Genomic DNA, 18945 nt, shown 5'->3' on the forward strand with positions numbered 1-18945 from the left:
CTTCATCTCCCCTCCATCAAAGTCCAAGTCTACAGTTCATTTCCTTTTTGGCATCTCAGCAGATCTTAAAATCTGGGCGACAGGGACTACTTAAGGTGGCTTCAGGATGTGGATGAAACTGTCACATTCCATTCCTAGAGCTCAGAACCGGCAGATACCACCACAAAGCAGCACTTTGAAGTCGAGCAGCCTGAGTCACCACAATCCCACTGGAGGCTTCATGCAACCTTCCCGGGGGGTCCCGACCCTCAGCGTGAAAACACAGGGCGAGGTGCCTTACAGACCTTACGTGTGGCAAGATCCCCGTGCTGTGGAGTCTTACCTCTTCCCACGGTAGAGGGCTGAACAGTCCGCCTCCCTCCAAGAGTATTTCAAGCAAAGGAGGATTTAATAAAGCAGAAAGGAAACTAAAATCATTATTGGCTAAAAGTAAAGCTGGCTTTTACTAAGCACCTTGGTGCAGAGTAGCAAACCACGTATCATGTGCCCACCATCTGATTGATGACTGTCAGCCAGCACTCTGAGGTAGCTGGCATCGGGCACCTCCCCCCCCCTTTTTTTTTAAGACTTTAATCTTTAGATCAGTTTTCAGTTCACAGCAAAATGGAGCAGAAAGCACAGAGATTTCCCATATAACCCCTGCCACCTCACATACATAACCTCCCCCGCCCAAGTGGTACATTTGTTACAATTGATGACCCTACACTGACACATCATTACCACCCAAAGACCATAGTTTACATTCGGGTTCCCTCTTAGGGTTGTACATCCTATGGGTTTGGACACATGTATAATGACATGGATCCATCCTTATAGGATCATACTGAGAAGTTTCACTGTCTGCGCTCTTTTTTATATGAGACTAAAGGTTAAAAAAGGCAAAGCCCAAGTGGTTCTTGGTGGATTTGATATTCAGTCAGAGCTAGACCTCATGGTCTCCAGCAACTCCACCTTTGGGAGACCTAGCCAAAGGTCTCTTTGCTCTTTCTTTGTTAGAAACACAAACTTTTTTGGTCATAAGTTTCTCCATTTTCAAAAGAAAAGCAGTACAGGAAAAATTTCTCACCCTGTATGGACTTGTTTCCACCTTAAGTCACAGCAGGGCTGTGTCAGGATCCCTGCCAGACATGGTATCCTGCGAATCATTGAATTAATGAGGACAAGAAAGTGACCGTGGCCACAGAACCACTGACCCACCTTTGGCAGGTCAGGCTAATATGAATAGGATCATTTGGAGCCAACAGGTTTTGTTTCACTGTTGTTGTTGCTTAATAATTGCTGCATACGACTCTTATGTCTCTTAAGCCCCAGAATCTACTCTCAGATTATTTTTGTAATTTTGTAATTTATTTAATAGCCCCAGTGATTTTGTTTTTGTCATTAGTGTATTTTATTGGCCTAAAACAGTGATTCTCAATGGGATGATTTTGCCCCCAGAGGACATTTGGCAATATCTAGAAGCATTTTTGGTTTTCACAGATTGGAAGGAGGAGATCATGCGACATCGAGCGTATGGAGGTCAGAGATGCCGCTAAATAGCTTATAATGCTCAGAACAACCCCCGCTTCCCCCCAAAAGAAAGAAATATCTGGCCCCAAATGTCAATAATGCCAAGCTTGAGAAACCTAAAAACAGTGCAAGACTGTTTTCCAAATTTGTGAGAACTTCAAAAATGTTATTCAACTTCATTCTTCCCCCAGCCCAAACTCCCATACCTAGTCACTCACTGGCTTAAACATTCAACAAATACTGAGCCCCTCTTGTATTCCTGGGTTTGAACTAAGGAGTAGAAATACAGTGATAAAGAGGTCAGAAGTGGTTCCTATCCCCATGGACTTTACAGTCGGTGGCTTAAGTCACAGAAATATTCTGGCCCCAGATTGGGGGGGTGAACACAAAGTCAGAATCCACGTGACAGACCTCAATGGTTGTGGGGATCAGCTTTATTTTATTCCTTGAACTGGAGTGCATGCTTTCCTTCGTTAGAGCAGCCCACACTTTAGAACGTAGTGATTCTACGTAAGAAACACAAAACTAATACTATAACTATTACAGGTTATCCGTGACTTACGATGGGGTTAAGTCCCGATGAAGCCATCGGCAGTTGAAAATACCGTTAAGTCGAAAATGCACTTAACGGTCCTCACCTACCGAACATCATAGCTTAGTCTAGCCCACCTTAAACGTGCTCAGAACACTCACACCGGCCTACAGTTGGGCACGGTCTTCTAACACAGAGCCTGTTTGATGTTGAATAGCTCATGGCATTTATTGAGTACTGTACTGAAAGTGGAAAGCAGAATGGTTGTGGGGATGCAGAATCGGTGTCAGTGTATCGTTGTTTCCCCTCGTGACAGAGCGGCTGGCTGGGACCTGCAGCTGCCACTGCCCAGCATCATGAGAGAGGATTGTACCGCGTGTCATTAGCCCGGGAAAAGATGAAAATTCACAATTGGAAGTATGGTTTCTACTGAATGTGTACTACTTTCACAGCGTCATAAAGCTGAATCATCGTTAAGTTGGAGACCAAGTGCTCTGTAGCACGTGTTGCAGATGTGAATTGATGGTGCCACCTTTCTTACTCTTATACTTTACCAGTGTACTATACATGTGCTATTCCTTAACAACAGACTAACGAATGTTCTAAGTCAGTGTGCACATTCATGATGGAGGTAGATACCAGGAGAAATTAAAACATACACTCCAGAGATCATTAAACTTCAGCAGAGTAAGCAAACAGGATGTTTCCTTTGGTGGTTTCTAGAGGTTCCAAATTAAATTGCCCATAGGATCCTTGCCAGCCCACAAAGGATTCCTATGTCAGGAATCTCTGGTCTGAGCTTAGAAGATACCCCGGTTGGAATTCATGGGTATCACCCCCATTTTGTCGCAGATGTGCTGTGGATCGACACCCCACTGACATAAACATCAATTTAACAATACTTTGTTCAGACTCCAACGGAAAGAACAGATCATCAGCCAGAATCCTACAGATAATTAAGGGAAAAGATTATGGTAAGTAGAGCATAATTTGTTGATTTGGCTTTAGTTTGGGCTTTGTTTTATTTTAGTATATTAATTGAAGAGAAAAGGATTTCTGCAAAATGAGCTTTTGAGAAAGCATCAAAATACTGGCCTAACCATGGTGAGGGCGTCAATTGCTCACTTTTTAAAGGTCCAGTGACTCTTACAAGCTCTTGGGGTTCCATTTGGGTAATTACCCTTCCCGTGGATTGAATGGTGCTCTGTAGGTCCAAAAAATTTAATGGACCTTCAAAAGTTAGCAGTTTATATTTTGCTCATCTGAGAATCGAGATGAATACCTTCTATTTATTTAATATATAAGGGAGAACTTGTCTTAACATCTTATATACAGAGGAAAAAAACAAGTGTTGAAGGTAAGAAATTTCTCAATACCCAACGTACTAGTCTCAGCAATTAGGAAAATTATAAGTGTTTCAAATAAGAATGTATTTTTTAAAGGTGTTTATTTTAGAGAAAGCAAAGTAATAGACTTATAAAAACATGACTTATTTACCCAAGTCATGAAGATAGAATGTTTAGATCTTATTTTTAATAACATGATTACTAGAGTATTTAGAGATACATATTAAAATATAAAGTTAATATTTTTCAGTGTTTTTGTATATACTCCTTTTGGAGGAAACAATATATCAAATATGATTATGATTCAGGGAATATAGTAGATGAAGATTATTAAATTGATTGCTTCTTCTATTTATTCATTCAATACGGATATTTACTTAGTACCAGGAATGAAGCAGCTGTGTTGGTTCATGTGGTATTCAGTTATTTTACTTTATTTTTTTTCAGGTATTCATGTATGTGTGTGTGCATCTTATAAAAGCCAAACCAAAGAATAATGTGGTTAGAAAGAAAATCTAATGAGTCACTAGCTTGTGGGAATTTTGGCTATATTTGTAGATTGAACTAAATTCTACAATCACATTAATTGGGATTCAGCTGAAACTGGTTACAATATTGATGGCCTTACATTTCTGTATTAAACACACAGCCACGGAATCCTTTTACAATGTGTATATATAGACACACACACACACACACACATATATATATATGTACATACATATATAATTTTATTTGTTAATTATACCTCGATAAATCGGGGGAAAAAACCCAAATAACCACATCCACAACGCTTACTACATGCCAGCTCCTGCAGTAAGCACTTTGCAAACTTCACTCATTTCATTTACAGAGAAACCCTATGTGGTAGGCACTCTTATTGGCCACATTGTACAAATGAGGGAACTGAGACACAGAAAGGTTGCCTGTCACACCACGTAAAGTGACAGGACCTAGATTTGAACCTGACTCCAGAGTTCATGACCTTAGTCTTTCAGTTACGCTGCCTCTCAGTATCCTGGTTATTTAAAACATATCTGTTCTACTTTTTATAATATCATATTCACCATAATCACATGGGGAGGGGGAAGGACTTTAGAATTACTGTCTTTCCACAGAAGCTTTTGCCTAAAATACTTCCTGTTGATAGTGACTTATTTAAGTACGTAATAAGTAATTTTCAGATTAATTTGCAGCTGACTTTGTTATCTTTCCCATTGCAACTGGCATCCCTGTATTCAAGCACATAATGACATGCCTGGAAAGACTGAGATACATGTCTATCCACATGTAATTCTGAAGGAATGACTGAAATAGACTTTGTTAACCACATGACTCTATAAACAAAACTCTTAAAACATTTTAAATGAAGATATTACTTGACTAAGTGACAGTGTTTTAAAATATGCAACAAATGTGCTTTTGAAGACCTTTTATGTACCATACCTTTATTTTCTTTAAAGCTTGAACTTTTAAACATTTTATAAAATTTGAGGTCTGGCTCAGTTTACTAGGCATATGCAGAAGCATTTCTACAAAAAATTCAATATTAAAAAAATTAAGTATTTTTTTTAAGTATTTTAGTTCTAAAGTCCATGATTTTGCAAAATATCCAGATTCTAATGTCATTGAAAATTTGATATGTCTTGGCAGTTGTAATAACAACAAGCATTTGCAGAGCATTTTTATTTCATTCTGCTATGCATGGAAGCCCTTTACATTATATTTAATTACGTTATATTTATGCAAAAGGGCTAATTATTTTCACTAAATATCTACAACAAGGAGCCATCTTACGCATCATGGAACACATTTCAGAGTTAAATTACTGTAATAATTGTGGTGTGGCCTACATTACTTTTCCTTTATGAAAATACGTTTCATTTGATCTAATGTTATGTTTATTCATTTCCAGAAAGTGAGCCATCACTTTTAGAATTCAAGCCATTCAGTAATGGTCCTTTGGTTGGTGGATTTGTTTACCGAGGCTGCCAGTCGGAAAGACTCTACGGAAGCTACGTGTTTGGAGATCGTAATGGGTAGGTTTCCTGATACCACGGTTTGATAGATCAAATGACATATCCATTGATTATTGGGCACACCATCATAAAATATTCAAATGATTGCCTCCCTTTGGAAGTCAGGTGTGGGACACACATAAATATTATTATTTACTTTTAGTTCCACCATATTTGGTGGGATAATTCAAGAACTTCCTAAAACATGCTTTTTAAACATACTTGATCCAATTCATAAAATAATTTTTAAGAGCAGAGAGGTCTTCAGATAGACACTTCATATTATTTAGAGTCTTCCCTTCATCCTTAACATAAATTTACCATGATCATGAGTAAATTGAAAACTGTGGTTTTACATGAGTTGTATAAATATTTTAAAAATTATCTGGAAGGCTAAGAATTTTTGCTTTTGCCAAACTTTTGGGACTTTTGGCAACAGACCTTAATTTGTCTCTATTCATAGGAATGCTACAAAATTGAATTTTAGCCTAACGTTTAGAGGTCACATTGTGCATAATTATAAGACACTCTGTGATGAAACCCAAAATAAGAATCTTGTTCCCCAAGTCACTGGCATTCAGGCATATGGCAGAGCTGATATGCTTGGTCGCTGAAAGGAACTAGAAAAGAGTACTGACCCCATGATCTTCCCCCATCCCTGTCTCTGATTAATAGCACAGCATGGAGTCTAGTCCTGGAGAGGCAGTATCATTCTCTGGATGAAGGGGAGGGCTTTTCTCAGACTCAGGTACTTTTAGTACCCCGCCTCCAAACAAAACATTATCTTAAGTACTTTCTCTTCACATGGGAACTTCGGCGTATTCACACACATTATGGGCTATATTATTTTTCCCTTGAGAAGCCAGGTCTGTGGCACAACGATTATTTATTATGACTTTTATTTTAAACATTTTATTGTGTTTTTTAGGCAAAAGCATATTTTCATCATAGGTTTCTGGTATGTTTTGTTGTAGGAATTTCTTAACCCTCCAGCAAAGTCCTGTGACCAAGCAATGGCAAGAAAAACCACTCTGTCTTGGCAACGGTGGTTCCTGTAGAGGTTACTTTTCAGGTCACATTTTGGGATTTGGAGAAGACGAATTAGGTACTGTACAAACTATTTCTGTTAAGTTCCCTTCTCAATCTTTGCCCAAGAGGCTCTGTTCTGCTCTGAAAAATAAGTATAACGATCTCATCCTCCATTTGTTGGAAATGTAATCTACAGCAAAAATGACCAATTCAGTATTGTCTTCCAATAAACTTTCTCTGGGGGTCTTTAAATCTTATTCCGCCCCCCCCCCCCCAGAAATATGAAAGTAATAAAGCAGAAAAATGGGAGTCAGGAACAAAAGAGAATTTTTGAGTTTTGAAGACAGAGAAAATTTTAAATGTCTACTGATATTTTTGATGCAGCTGAGTCATTTGTTTATATTCTCTATCTGAACCTTTGCACTTATCCATGTCTCTTGGAATAAATTAAAATTTGTTGTAATCTGAATCTCGCTTTATCTCTTATTTTTTTGCCCATCGAGGCATGAAATTTGTGCAAGATAATCTGACTTTGTAGATCTGCTTTCCAACAGAATGGAAATTATCTTCTCATTGATAATCTCCGGGATAACATACAATTTATTTGTTGGTATGTTATCAAACTGTATGCAGCTTAACAAGCAAAAAGAAGTTGATATTGGAATGTTACCAATCAAAGGGTGAAGTGCTACCAATTTTAAATTTCAGGGATAATTGTAGTTTTCATAATGATTCCCTTTAAAGAATAATATCCAAATAAACTATGGCTACCATGCTCCTTTAGCCTTGGAGATAAATTTCTAGGTGTTAAGAAAGAAAAGTTGTGTTTCTTTCTAAATCAGGACTATTAATAATTTTTAAATTTTTTAAATAAATTTATTTATTTATTTATATTTTTGGCTGTGTTGGGTCTTTGTTACTGCAGGCGGGCTTTCTCTAGTTGTGGCGAGCAGGGGCTACTCTTCGTTGCGGTGTGCGGGCTTCTCATTGCGGTGGCTTCTCTTGTTGCGGACCATGGGCTCTAGGCTCGCAGGCTCAGTAGTTGTGGCTTGCGGGCTCTAGAGCGCAGCCTCAGTAGTTGTGGTGCACAGGCTTAGTAGCTCCGCGGAACGTGGGATTTTCCCGGACCAGGGCTCGAACTCGTGTCCCCTGCACTGGCAGGCAGATTCTTAACCACTGCGCCACCAGGGAAGTCCCTAAATCAGAATTATTTACTCTAAACACGCAGATTTGGTTTTCCTACATCAAACAGAGAATTCATCAGAAACACATCCATGCCATTCACTTAGGTTACCAAGGGACTCAGACAAGTTTCCTGAAGCACAACGCACAGATTTCAAAGCCGCAGGAATATAAGGATTCAAAGAAGAGAAGTCCAATCTATCTTTTTCTTGTTCTAGCATTGAAAGTATCTTGCATTCAATTTTCCCTTGAAATTCTCCTACCCCATTCAAATGAACCAGAAAGATACCTTTTCTCGCTTAAATCTTCTGTAATTGTAATTTAAACGTCATTGGCAAACTCTGATTTTAAAATATAAATTAGGATCACATTGTTTGTGGCAGAGTTAGAGATGAGTATTTAGAATCATGTTGATGAATCATTTTGATTTCCCCAGACCTTACTGCCAGTGACTCACCATCATTCATCCTATTACCATCACCCCCATTAAGATATCCAAATATCTGTCCACACTTAATACAGTGCTGGGAGGAGAACAAAGAAATGAAGCATATACAGTTCTTACTGTCCAAAAGCAACAACATAGTGTATATTTCATAATTAAAAATAAATATACTTGCACTCTTTAATGCAAACCTCTTTGGTTTTTAATTAAGAGTCATATAAGAAAGTGAGTTAGAGTTTTCATTTTTTAAAACAAAAAGTGTTGAGAGTCTTTTTTCTATGTGTGTGTGTGTGTGTGTGTGTGTGTTTTTAACTATAAAATTAGGATGGTTTGTTGTAAGGACTAAATGCGGTAAACTACATAAAGTACTTGAAATAAATATGATTTTTTTTTACTTAAATTCCTTTGCTTTTTAACGTCATTTTTATTTTTTCTGTTGTGTCTGTGTTTTTAATGTAAATCCCATAACATCCTTTCCAGAAGTGAGAAAGCGGTAGGGTGTGCTTAATACACAATAATAAAGTAGAAAAGAGAAATATAGACTAAATCAAGACCTATTTCATGAATGAGAATCAAATATAAATTTTAAAGCCTTATAAACATATAATCATAAATACAGCTTCTAATTCCCTATTCATATGATCAGTTCTATATATTGAATTATATGGAAGGAGTGGTAATAAACGAGAGCGGTTCTCTCCTAAGAGGGTAGTCCATCTGTTGTAGTTCATTTTCAGGAACACAGCCTGGCGTCAGGAATCAGAGACATGGAGCTGGGATTGAGCACAAGGGTCTCTCTCTCTCTCTCCCCCCAGCTATTTATTTTAATGTATTTTGTTTAAAAAGCTAAAAATTAAAAAGGAGTACCCAATGCCATCTGGCCTCAAATTATCAATTAACAGTAACAACTTGGTAACCAAACCTTTGAACCTTGGGTGGAATAAATCAAGATAAAACTTGCCATTCCACACTCATTCTACAGCTATTTATTGAGCACCTATTCTATGCAAAGCTCTGTTCTAGGAGTTGGGGATACAGGAGCAGATAAAGAGATAAAAATCTAAACTGTTTTCATGAAGTTTACATCCTAAAGGAGGACAATAAACATAATTTTTTAAAAATGTATTGTACATTAGTTGGTAATAAGTGCTTAGGAGGAAAATCTAGTTGTAAAGAGGGATAGAGATGGCTAGGAGTTGGGACAAGTGTACTTTTAAATAGAACAGTCAAGAAAGATGATATCTAAGCACAGACCTGAAAGGGGAACAATGCATCTAGTGGTGGTCTACTGACAGGAGCCTGAGGTAGGACCTGGGACAGATGCTGAGGCAGGACGAGCCTGGGACACCGGGGGCCTGAGACAGGAGGCTGGGACAGGAACCTGCCTTGCACGTCCAAAGTCAGGAGGTGAGGCTAGACACATTGCAGATGGGGTCAGAGCAGCAAGGGGGGACATTGTAGGCCACTGTCAGGGCTTACCTTTGCTGGGAGAGAGATTAGATGCCATTGGAGGGTATTGAAACAGAGGAGTGCGATCCAATTTATATGATCTAACTTGCCTTTTAAGGAATCCCTGCGGCTGGTATGTTGAGAATAAACATAGAAGAATAAGAGTAGGAACAGGGATATCAGTTTAGGAGGCTGTTGCCATCTTCCAGGTGAGAGATTAATATCTGCTCGCACTGGAGTAATAGTGAGATGTGGGGAGAAGCGACCAGAATTTGGATGCACTCAGGCAAGTGATCTTCTGAGGATGTATGAATATATTATATATGTATATACATACACACACCTACATACACATACATATATACATACATATTATATATATATAATAATCTGCTAGGCAAGGTAAGGCTTTGTAATACTGTGAATTAACTTTTTGTATTTCTCTCTTCATAGGTGAAGTTTACGTTCTATCAAGTAGTAAAAGTATGACCCAGACTCACAATGGAAAACTCTACAAAATTGTAGATCCCAAAAGGTGAGGTTTTTTTTTTAATATTCCGTTAAGTCAAGTAATATTCTCTTAGTTATTCCAGTGCCTTCAAATTAGTGATGGAATTGCAATTAGCCCTCAACAAAGATGAACATTTCCGCCCTGTCCGTCTCCTAAGTGCTCTCCTGAGAGACCCTCAGTTCCAGTCTCTGAGGCCTAGACTTGAACACCCTGAACTGTAAAGGCCTTATTTCGACCACGTTCATGGCATCTTTGTGGTCATCTGAAAGCAGCATTATATTTGTGGAATCAGGGTCCTCAGTTAAATGTCCCAGGAGGACCCTGATGAATGAGGCAGCGGCTTCCGCTCTCTTGTTGGAAGCAATAAACCCTCCTTTCCTTTCGAGAAAACCAGGAACATTCTGGCAGACCTCAGTATGCTTAGTATGACTTTTGTTAGGTAATCAGGATAAGTTATTTCGGCAGCTCAACGTTGGAGCCTCATTTTATAACTGGATGCTCACAGCTGTGACTCAACAAATGAAAACTGAAGAAATATTTTGTTACTTATTTCAGCAAAAGGAAGATGTGAATGTTTTAATCCTTTAGAGAATATAATTATCCCTCTCCTGCTCTTCTCTACCCACCCACCCAACTTCAACACACACACACAACTTTCAAATTATCTTGAGTCATCATTAGTCAGTTGTTAATTTCATGGATAAAATCAGAACTCTCGGAAGCTGCTAAAATTATCTACTGTCAAATAGATATTAGCCATAATTTTAGAAACAATTATTATAGGACTTCAGTATCCTCACAAATACGACTACTGTGGAACGCCAGTAGTTGTCAGAGCCTAGCTTCGCCGTGCTGTGAATTTCTAATTCTTTCTATGCTAACTTAGCTTCATGAGCCCATCTGCAAATTTCAAGTCCCTTTTAGGAGAAAAAATTCCAATAATCTGAAAAGTTTACTAAGAGCATTCATTTAATTCCACTTTAAAAATATTTGTAGGTTATAAATTGTGTATGTTTTTCTGAAAAATTCACTGACTAACAAATGGAGATTCTTGTCCTTTTTCCATACCCTAAAACACTATCTTTCCTGAGAAAAATATAGGTTGACATTGGTGCTGCAGAACAAAAAGAGACCAAAAATGGTCTCTCTATGATAGAAGGCATCACATACACCCATCTATCACACAGTGATAATGACAGCTTTCCTTCTCTATTTAACAGTACACATTTTCTTTCACAGTAAGAGAAGTACCCATCTACACACTGTAAGGGTTCTTTTCTTCCTTGAGTGTGAAACCGGTGTCCTTCTGTGAGAAGCAAAGTAATGAATGAAAAAAAAAAAAAAATCAGACACTTCGGTGATTGTTGAAGGTGGCAATATTAAGAACAAAAATCAAACCAGTGTTAATTCATAAAATAGCATTCTAACGATTCAGAATGAGGTCTACGGATTTCACTCAGATCTAATGCCATTAGTTTCAAAATAGCCATTGTTATTTCATTATATTTGTCAAAGTTGATGTGCTTTTGCAAGCTTTCTGGTAGTGTTATTATTAATTCTCGCTGCTTCTCACAGAAATGTTTCTCTCTTCCTCTGGATTGTTTAGTCTGTTGGTGGTGAGTTGAGGTGAATTTTACACCTTCAGTCCATTATTAGTGTCTAATTACCAGGGCTGCCATGAGGGACCTTGGCTTTGTGATCATGGGGCCTCCTCTCGTAGGGTGGTCTCAGAGTGACATACCTGAAAGGCCTGACTTCTCATTATGGTGCCTGTTTCTGGTGAGTCGTGTCATGCGTGCGGCCAGGGTTAAGATGTGTGTTTGGTTTTCAGAAGGTGGGGGGATTAACAGAGTCCCAGAGACACAGTCCTTGTACACAGGCCCAGGCATACATTTCAAAATTAAACTGACTATAAGAAAACAAATGTTTTCATAAACATTCGTTGGGAGCCTCATGCTGTTTCGATTTGGATGCCAACGTTTGTTATTATAGTAGTTCTTCCCAGATGAGTGGAAGTTCTGTATAAGCAGACACTTTTTAGTATATGTGAACGGGATTATTTTGGAAACACGAGCTAATTACTAACCTAGCTGTGTTCAGGATGTCTGCTTCAGAGCACAACGGTTTTCCTAAAATGTTTGAGGGAGAAATTGAAGAAAGAGCCTCATCAACGGAAAAAAATAATACACAGGCATTTCTTGTTACATCAAAAAACCTAACTCAAATTAAAATCTTAGATTAACTGTATTCTTGTGGAAGAGCCCCAGACTTGTTAGAATAATGTTTTCAGAATGAATTTCAAACATTCAGTTGACTCATGACTCTAAAAGAGAATAACTACAAATCATAAAATTTTTATATTCTGTATGATGTATCACGGAAGTTACATTCCTACACACCATAAGATTTACGTTTTTTCTCTTTTTTCCTACACACACACACTCACATATAAGAAAAATGAGGGAGTTTTGAAACCATATGTGATATTCTTTGGTCATTTTGACAAAGGCAGACGAGGTCCCAGCATTACCAGCTCAGTCTGTAAGGGCAATCTGGTCTCAGGCTACATGTTACATAATCATTTACATAAGTTTGAAATCATTTACGGTGGGCATCCTTCTCAGAAAAGGATGGCAAGATAACCTGTTATAAAAAACGAATGCCGTTGTTTGCAATCAAAGAAACGAAAATTCTACGAGAATACAACCAGCTTTCTCTATGGCTTCACGAGAACTCAGGAGTTTTTAAAGGAAAAGCAGAAAAGGGAGGAATTTTGCCTCCCTGTTAGAACAGGGATACCTTCAGAAGTGGAAGAGCCTCATTTCGTGGCAGAGTGGAGTTAGAGGCGAATCAGTACAGTCAATCACTCAGCTTGCTGGGTCCCCCAAAGCCTCAAGTACTGGGTTCTGCATGCCCTGGTCTGGGATGTTCCTTCAGCCAGCAGATGTCAAGGCATTGAGGACAAGATCTGGACACTCATTTCAGTTTCACTTAGTAGAGCCATCTGAAGCCTGTCAAGATGAGGAGGTCTATCCTGGCAGGATAGGCAGTCAAACGGTCTTGTCTCGGAATCTTCCTTAGTGTGGTTGCTGCATTGTGTCACCATACTGTGCTCCTTCGCCTGTCAGTAAAGACCAGGTAATCCTTCTGCCTCTGCTTCATTTCTGTAGAGCGCTGTGAAGATAATTAAATAATGTATTTAAAGCAGATGCAATTCTTTGGTACCACTGGTGTTCATTCCATGCATTCAAGAATTATTTTCAGGTGATCTCTCAACTTTTGAGGTAGTGTTCGTTTCAAAATTGGGGTCAAGGTGTCCACGGAGTTTTAAAGAGCCCTGAGTACCTAGTTTTAGAATATCCAAGTCATGTCTTAGAGGCTTGCTCTTTGTTAAATCTTTTCAGAATCACACAAACGCTCCTGAGGGATGGAGATGAAAGAATTCTAACAGAGTTTTGAACTTTCCAAGCTTTAGTTTTATAGCACACAAATATTTTCACACTATTGAAAAAGATTCTTTAGTTTTTGTTTCAGATGGACTTAAAACTAAATGACCTTTTCTGACCTGGAAATGTTTCCAGGGTTATTTCTCCAGGAATTCGTAAAATAAAATCATTCTTAAACATGTCGATTTAATTCCTGTGTACCCAGTCTTACTCTATTTTAACATGTTGCTTATCTGTTATCCCCCCTAAGTCACACAACGCATTCCCTTAAGAGGTCTATAAATTAACAGTGCAAATTCCCAGCTTCAGAGGTCATTTTGCAGAAATGTCCTGTCCCCAGACTCTTGTGTGACCAACATCAAAAAACTGCCCTTCTGTCTCCTCCCTGCCCCTCCCTGTGATGACCCCACTTACTGCTCTTTGTTTATTTATTTATGTATTTAATATCTTCATCCTACTCCTTAGTCTACTGGATGCTGAAGAGTGCTTTTTTTTTTTTTCTTCACAAAAATCACTTCATGAGAGGAAATTGGTTCTGTTTATCCTTCGCATATGTCTCAGGGAGCCGGCAGGCCACTCTGCCATCCTAAAGAAAGCCATGCATAATGGAGAAGGTTTAGCCCAATAAGCCAGTCTAGTCCCAATTCATCAGTCAAAGTTTTATGCAAGTGGCCTCCCTAGGTTGATAAATCCCCACGGTGCCTGTTGACCCAGCTGCCAAGTCCTCTTGCTGCAGGCGGTGTTTTCATGGCCACCCTGACAGTAATACAAACTGTTTAGCAGCTCCATTGACCTTTCAGCTATTAACAGGGACACAGGCTCGACGAGGGACTAGTTTTCAAACATGACAGAATTTCTTCACACTAGAGGTCATGAACAAGTATATGCCCTATAAAAATTCATTCAGCATGGTGGATTTGAAGTCTAAAGGACAAGGAAGCATGGTCCACATTTTTGCTATAATTTTTCTACATTTCCAATAACTAAAAAGGGTATACACTTAGGTGCCAGCTTATATTTTATTCTTAATACGCTATAGTTTACGTGGTGGTGCACAATACTTTTAGTGAACAAATCCTTCCTATGCTGTCAGATACCATCTGAAATTTTAAAGATATATGGCAAAAGAATGAGATAAGATCAAAAAGTCAAAACTTCTAACAACTGGATGAGCATGCATGCATAATATATGGTAATGGCCTAAGTGTAACTGGAATTTTATTCGTACTTTACCAAGATTTGTGTGTTTCTGTATATACGCACACAAACACACTTAAACGTACTCAGGTATTCCGTACAAGGCTAGGTAGAGCCATCACCTATTTCAAAATATACACAAAATATTATACCATAATTTATGAAAAAATTTTCTCTAAACGACCATGCTATTTTAAAAGTCTATACTACAAAGCTTCTCATGTTTATATCCTATTTTCTGAAGATGTGACATATGACCACAGCATTCAAGGGAATTTTCTGCTTTATACTAATTCTAGTCTTTCTTAAATTATCAATTTTAAACGTTGGAATATCAGTTCCTAGAGTAATTGTACAGATTGCTATGAAAACTTGATTGAATTGCCACTTACAAATGGCATTTGTTAAAAAGGCATAAAATGGAGAATATGAATAATTAAAAATATATCCTTCAAAAAGAGCCTCATTTGTTAAGAGCCTCTTAAAAGCATTTCTTTTCAATACCCATGTTTCTCCCCCACCTGGGACAGTGGTGGAAATCTGATATTATTAGAACTTCTGAATATCTTCTACTTTTATTGTGACAGTGTATCATCAGATGTTACAGTTCTCGAGATAAAGGCAGATTTAATCTTGCATAAAACAGCCACACAAATTTGCAAAAAGATGGTTTCTAGAGGAAGATATACTTTTTAAAGAAAAAAAAAACTACCTTAGCATCAGTTTTTTACTAATTCATTTTAGTTGAGCTAAAAAAATCAGTTGCTTAAATGACTCGTTTTTCTCATCATTGACAAATGAATCAAAAGGTGTAACATCAAAATTTGGGAATCTGTCATCCTAAATAGTCTTCAAAGAGAATTTAAACTGACATTTTTGTGCTATTTTAAAGGACAGAAAATCATTTCAAATTTTACTTCCCATTTAAAACATTTAGTGGTATTTAAAATTTCTGCCTTCACAGAATATAAAATTAAAACACTAGTAGATCTAGTTTTTTAAGTGGGAAAAAGATTTATTTTTTAGATGGCTTCTAAAAGAAAAATACTATAGGCTTTAAGTCTTTTGAATTATGTTGTAATCAAAGTGTTACTTAAAATGTCTATTTTCCCGGTCACAGACATTTCTTATTTAGTGTCTAACATTTTTATCAATTATGGCTTATGAATCAAGTTTTTAAGTTAAAAAAAATTGGTTTTGGACGTAAACTTCTGAACAGAATGTGGTTCCTTCTTTATATTAGGAAGCAATGGCATTGGCTTTTTATTGTACCCTAATTTTATTTTTCTGTCATATCAAAGTACAGTTATACAAGATTAAGTCATGAGATTTAATCAGTCTGCAGGTATCTTTGGCTTGTCTCCTGTGTTCAAGATATTGTATTATGTGCTATGGAGGGAGAATATACATGAGAATTTAGTCCTTTCCTCTAAGGAGCTTATTTTTATCTTAAATCAGGAGATTGCACACATTACCTAAAACATGAACAATATTATCTGAGATAAATATTGCCACTTTGGGACAACAAAATTATGCCAGAACATAGTACATTACAAATTGCCAGATAATGGTCCAGCAGGCGAAGGGTAAAACTCACCATAAGTTGGCTTCTTGGTCCAGGCTGTTCTACCAGGGGGAACAAGACCTCAGCCCGGCTGTTGTACAGGCGGAAGGAGCCTTCTCAGTTGACTGTTAAAATGAGAACTAAGTGCCTGCAATGAGTTTCCCTCCCCCAGGAGACATGGCTCCAGATAGCCCTCCAGCTTTGCATGGCTCTCTGCAGGTTTCACTCCCTCCTGAGTTCAAAGCGTCACATCCATCACCATTTTGGTTTTGTGTGCTTCAATCTCCCCTGAGCAAATCTCTCCCCCAGCTACTGCCGACCTGCTCCCTGGGCCGCCCTCTCCCAAGGTACCAAGTTTTATTTTTGCTAGTGCTTCAGTTACAAAGTTGCATGGATCTCGAGGGGTCTGCCCCAACTCTATTTTTCCCATAAGCCTTATTTTTAGTACGCGATTTTGTAGAATACAAGATTTTTCAGGAACAAGTCCACTGAATTAAAGTGCAAATGCCTATTTTTCTGATAATTGTAGTGGACCAGTTTCTGAATTAAGGACATTGCAAACAGAATACAAGAAACACCTAAGGCAATTTAATAAAATTGGACTTTGTCCTTTTTTTCCCTAAAAGCAGACAACCTCATCATCCAGTTTCATTAGTCATTTCTCCTAGGTTTTCCTTTTAAGGCAGTACATAACTTTCCATTTCCTAATCTTCGCCTGGAAATATATAAACTGAGGTAAGCTGATAAAGTTGAATGAAGGCAATCCACACACCCTTTTAGATACTTGTGTATAGTGGTAGTGATGTTTGGATAGGGAGATTAATAAGGCCTGAAACACAGGTGCCTAGCTCCCTTTTTCCTAAAAAGGACCAGTTGAGTAGAAAGCTGTGCTAGAAAAGAGTTCCAGATTATCTGGAATTAGCTGTATGAAAGCTATTTCATATCTTCGTCCGTGTTCTGATCTTCTAAATTTGGGAATAACAAGGTTGGCCCCGTCTCGTGAGGATAAAGTTTAATATGAAATTACTGGAAAGTGTAAGTGGCTTCATTATCTGCTTTCATTCTGGTTGCATCTTTAACCATAGAACAAAATTGAGCAAGTATTTGTGAAAGTTCTAATACTTTCATTAACACTAGGCGGTCCAACTCACAGCTCCACCAAATTGCCACTGCCTTTGTCCTCTTTGAGTTTAGCACCTACTCAATCCCAAACTGCCGTATTAAAGCCAGTCGACACTATCTCTGAGTGAGCATGTGCTCAGCATTTAAATCACAGACCTCAAAATGAAGGCAACCTTGGTCACAGAGAAAAGAGCCGAGGCCCAGCCCCACTGTTCAGCGCATTTCAGAACAGAGAAATGCAGTGGTTTGAGAAATAAGATAGAGCACTGGCTTTCCCATTCTAAATTTGAATTCTAGAAATATACAGTACAAATTTAAAATGTTTAATATGACCCATAGTGTATATAAGTTCAGAGGTATTCTTGAACTTGTTTTCTTTTCCTTCACTTAATATATGTTACTGAGGACATATGTGAAAAGATTTTTCTAAGCAGCTTACATATGATATAATGTCAAAGAAGGCATTCCTTAAGAATGAAATGAAAGCAAGTAGCTCTTAATTTTTTGGTATATCTCAAATGGTACTTGAAAAATATTCTTAGGAAATGTGTGCTGCTACCTCTACAGCCACGAAGTCCTGTGAGACCGATATTGCGTGGTTACGCAGAAGCAGATTCCATTTTCTCTGTTCTCCAACCTGGAATAGGATTGTATTATGAACGTACACGATTCCTCAGAGCAAAGTTGAATTTGTATGATGTATTATCCTTTTACCAGGTACTACAAAATGGTTATATGTAGTCAGAATCCAAAATTCTACTCCTCATGGGTAAACTGACCCTGCAAAGAGAAATGTCAACATGAGTAAGAAGCATTTAGTGAACATCCAGACTAAAGAAAATTATCCAGACTAAAAAAAAAAAAAAAAAAAAGAAAAATTAGTTTGTGTGTTGACCTTGGAGAAAGGCACTAAACTGAATAATTTAAAAGATGACATAGCGCTAATACACTAGTGCTCATTCCTATGCCTCAAGCTATACAAATGGGAGAAATTTTCCATTTTCTTACTTTTTTTGAGGCAAAAGTGCTGAGTAATGGTTTTAGGAACACTGAGTGGTTATGGATTATGGCTTGTATATCGAATGCTTACCGAGTGAGGAAATCCATGAAACCACAGAATCTGTGGTGGCACAGTAAGGCTGCCCCCTCGTGTAGAGGCCGTACTCCATCCAATCACAAGATCCCAGGATATTCTGTACTTGGAAGCTCCTGACCACACTTATTCATGGCCCCATTAACCACTTTTGGCTGGGCATGGCCCTAATTAGGAAAGGGGCCTCTCAGACTTGAACAGGCCTGTGAGTCACTTGACAAACTGACTGAAGTGCAGATTCTGATTCTGTACGTCTGGGGAGGGCCTGAGAGTCTGCATTTCAGACAAACTCCTGCTGGGGCTGCTGCTCTGGGACCACACTGAGTGATGAGGATTTAGATTTATCAGTTTTTCCTACCTCATGACAATAGGAAAAAGCATGGAAGAAAAATCATTTTGCAAAGGTTACAGTTGCAAGGGAACACTTTTCCATGTGTCCCAATGTGACTATGGATAAAGGAATAAGGGAATCCCCTGGTGGTGCAGTGGTTAGGACTCCGAG

General features: G+C 38.2%; 1 protein-coding gene across 3 annotated transcripts in view; it reads left to right on the top strand.

The window, feature by feature from the left end:
- The window catches only part of HHIP (hedgehog interacting protein), a 91895-nt gene that overhangs the window by 60314 nt on the left and 12636 nt on the right, over window positions 1-18945 (top strand). For all 3 annotated transcript variants that reach the window (XM_068542557.1, XM_068542556.1, XM_068542558.1), the window contains exons 8-11: window positions 2894-3015; window positions 5303-5426; window positions 6380-6510; window positions 9964-10045. In XM_068542557.1, coding sequence (XP_068398658.1) covers window positions 2894-3015; window positions 5303-5426; window positions 6380-6510; window positions 9964-10045 — 459 coding nt within the window. The remainder of the gene's footprint in view (window positions 1-2893; window positions 3016-5302; window positions 5427-6379; window positions 6511-9963; window positions 10046-18945) is intronic.

The sequence above is a fragment of the Eschrichtius robustus genome, chromosome 4 (genome assembly GCF_028021215.1).
Source record: "Eschrichtius robustus isolate mEscRob2 chromosome 4, mEscRob2.pri, whole genome shotgun sequence".
Classification (NCBI taxonomy): domain Eukaryota; kingdom Metazoa; phylum Chordata; class Mammalia; order Artiodactyla; family Eschrichtiidae; genus Eschrichtius; species Eschrichtius robustus.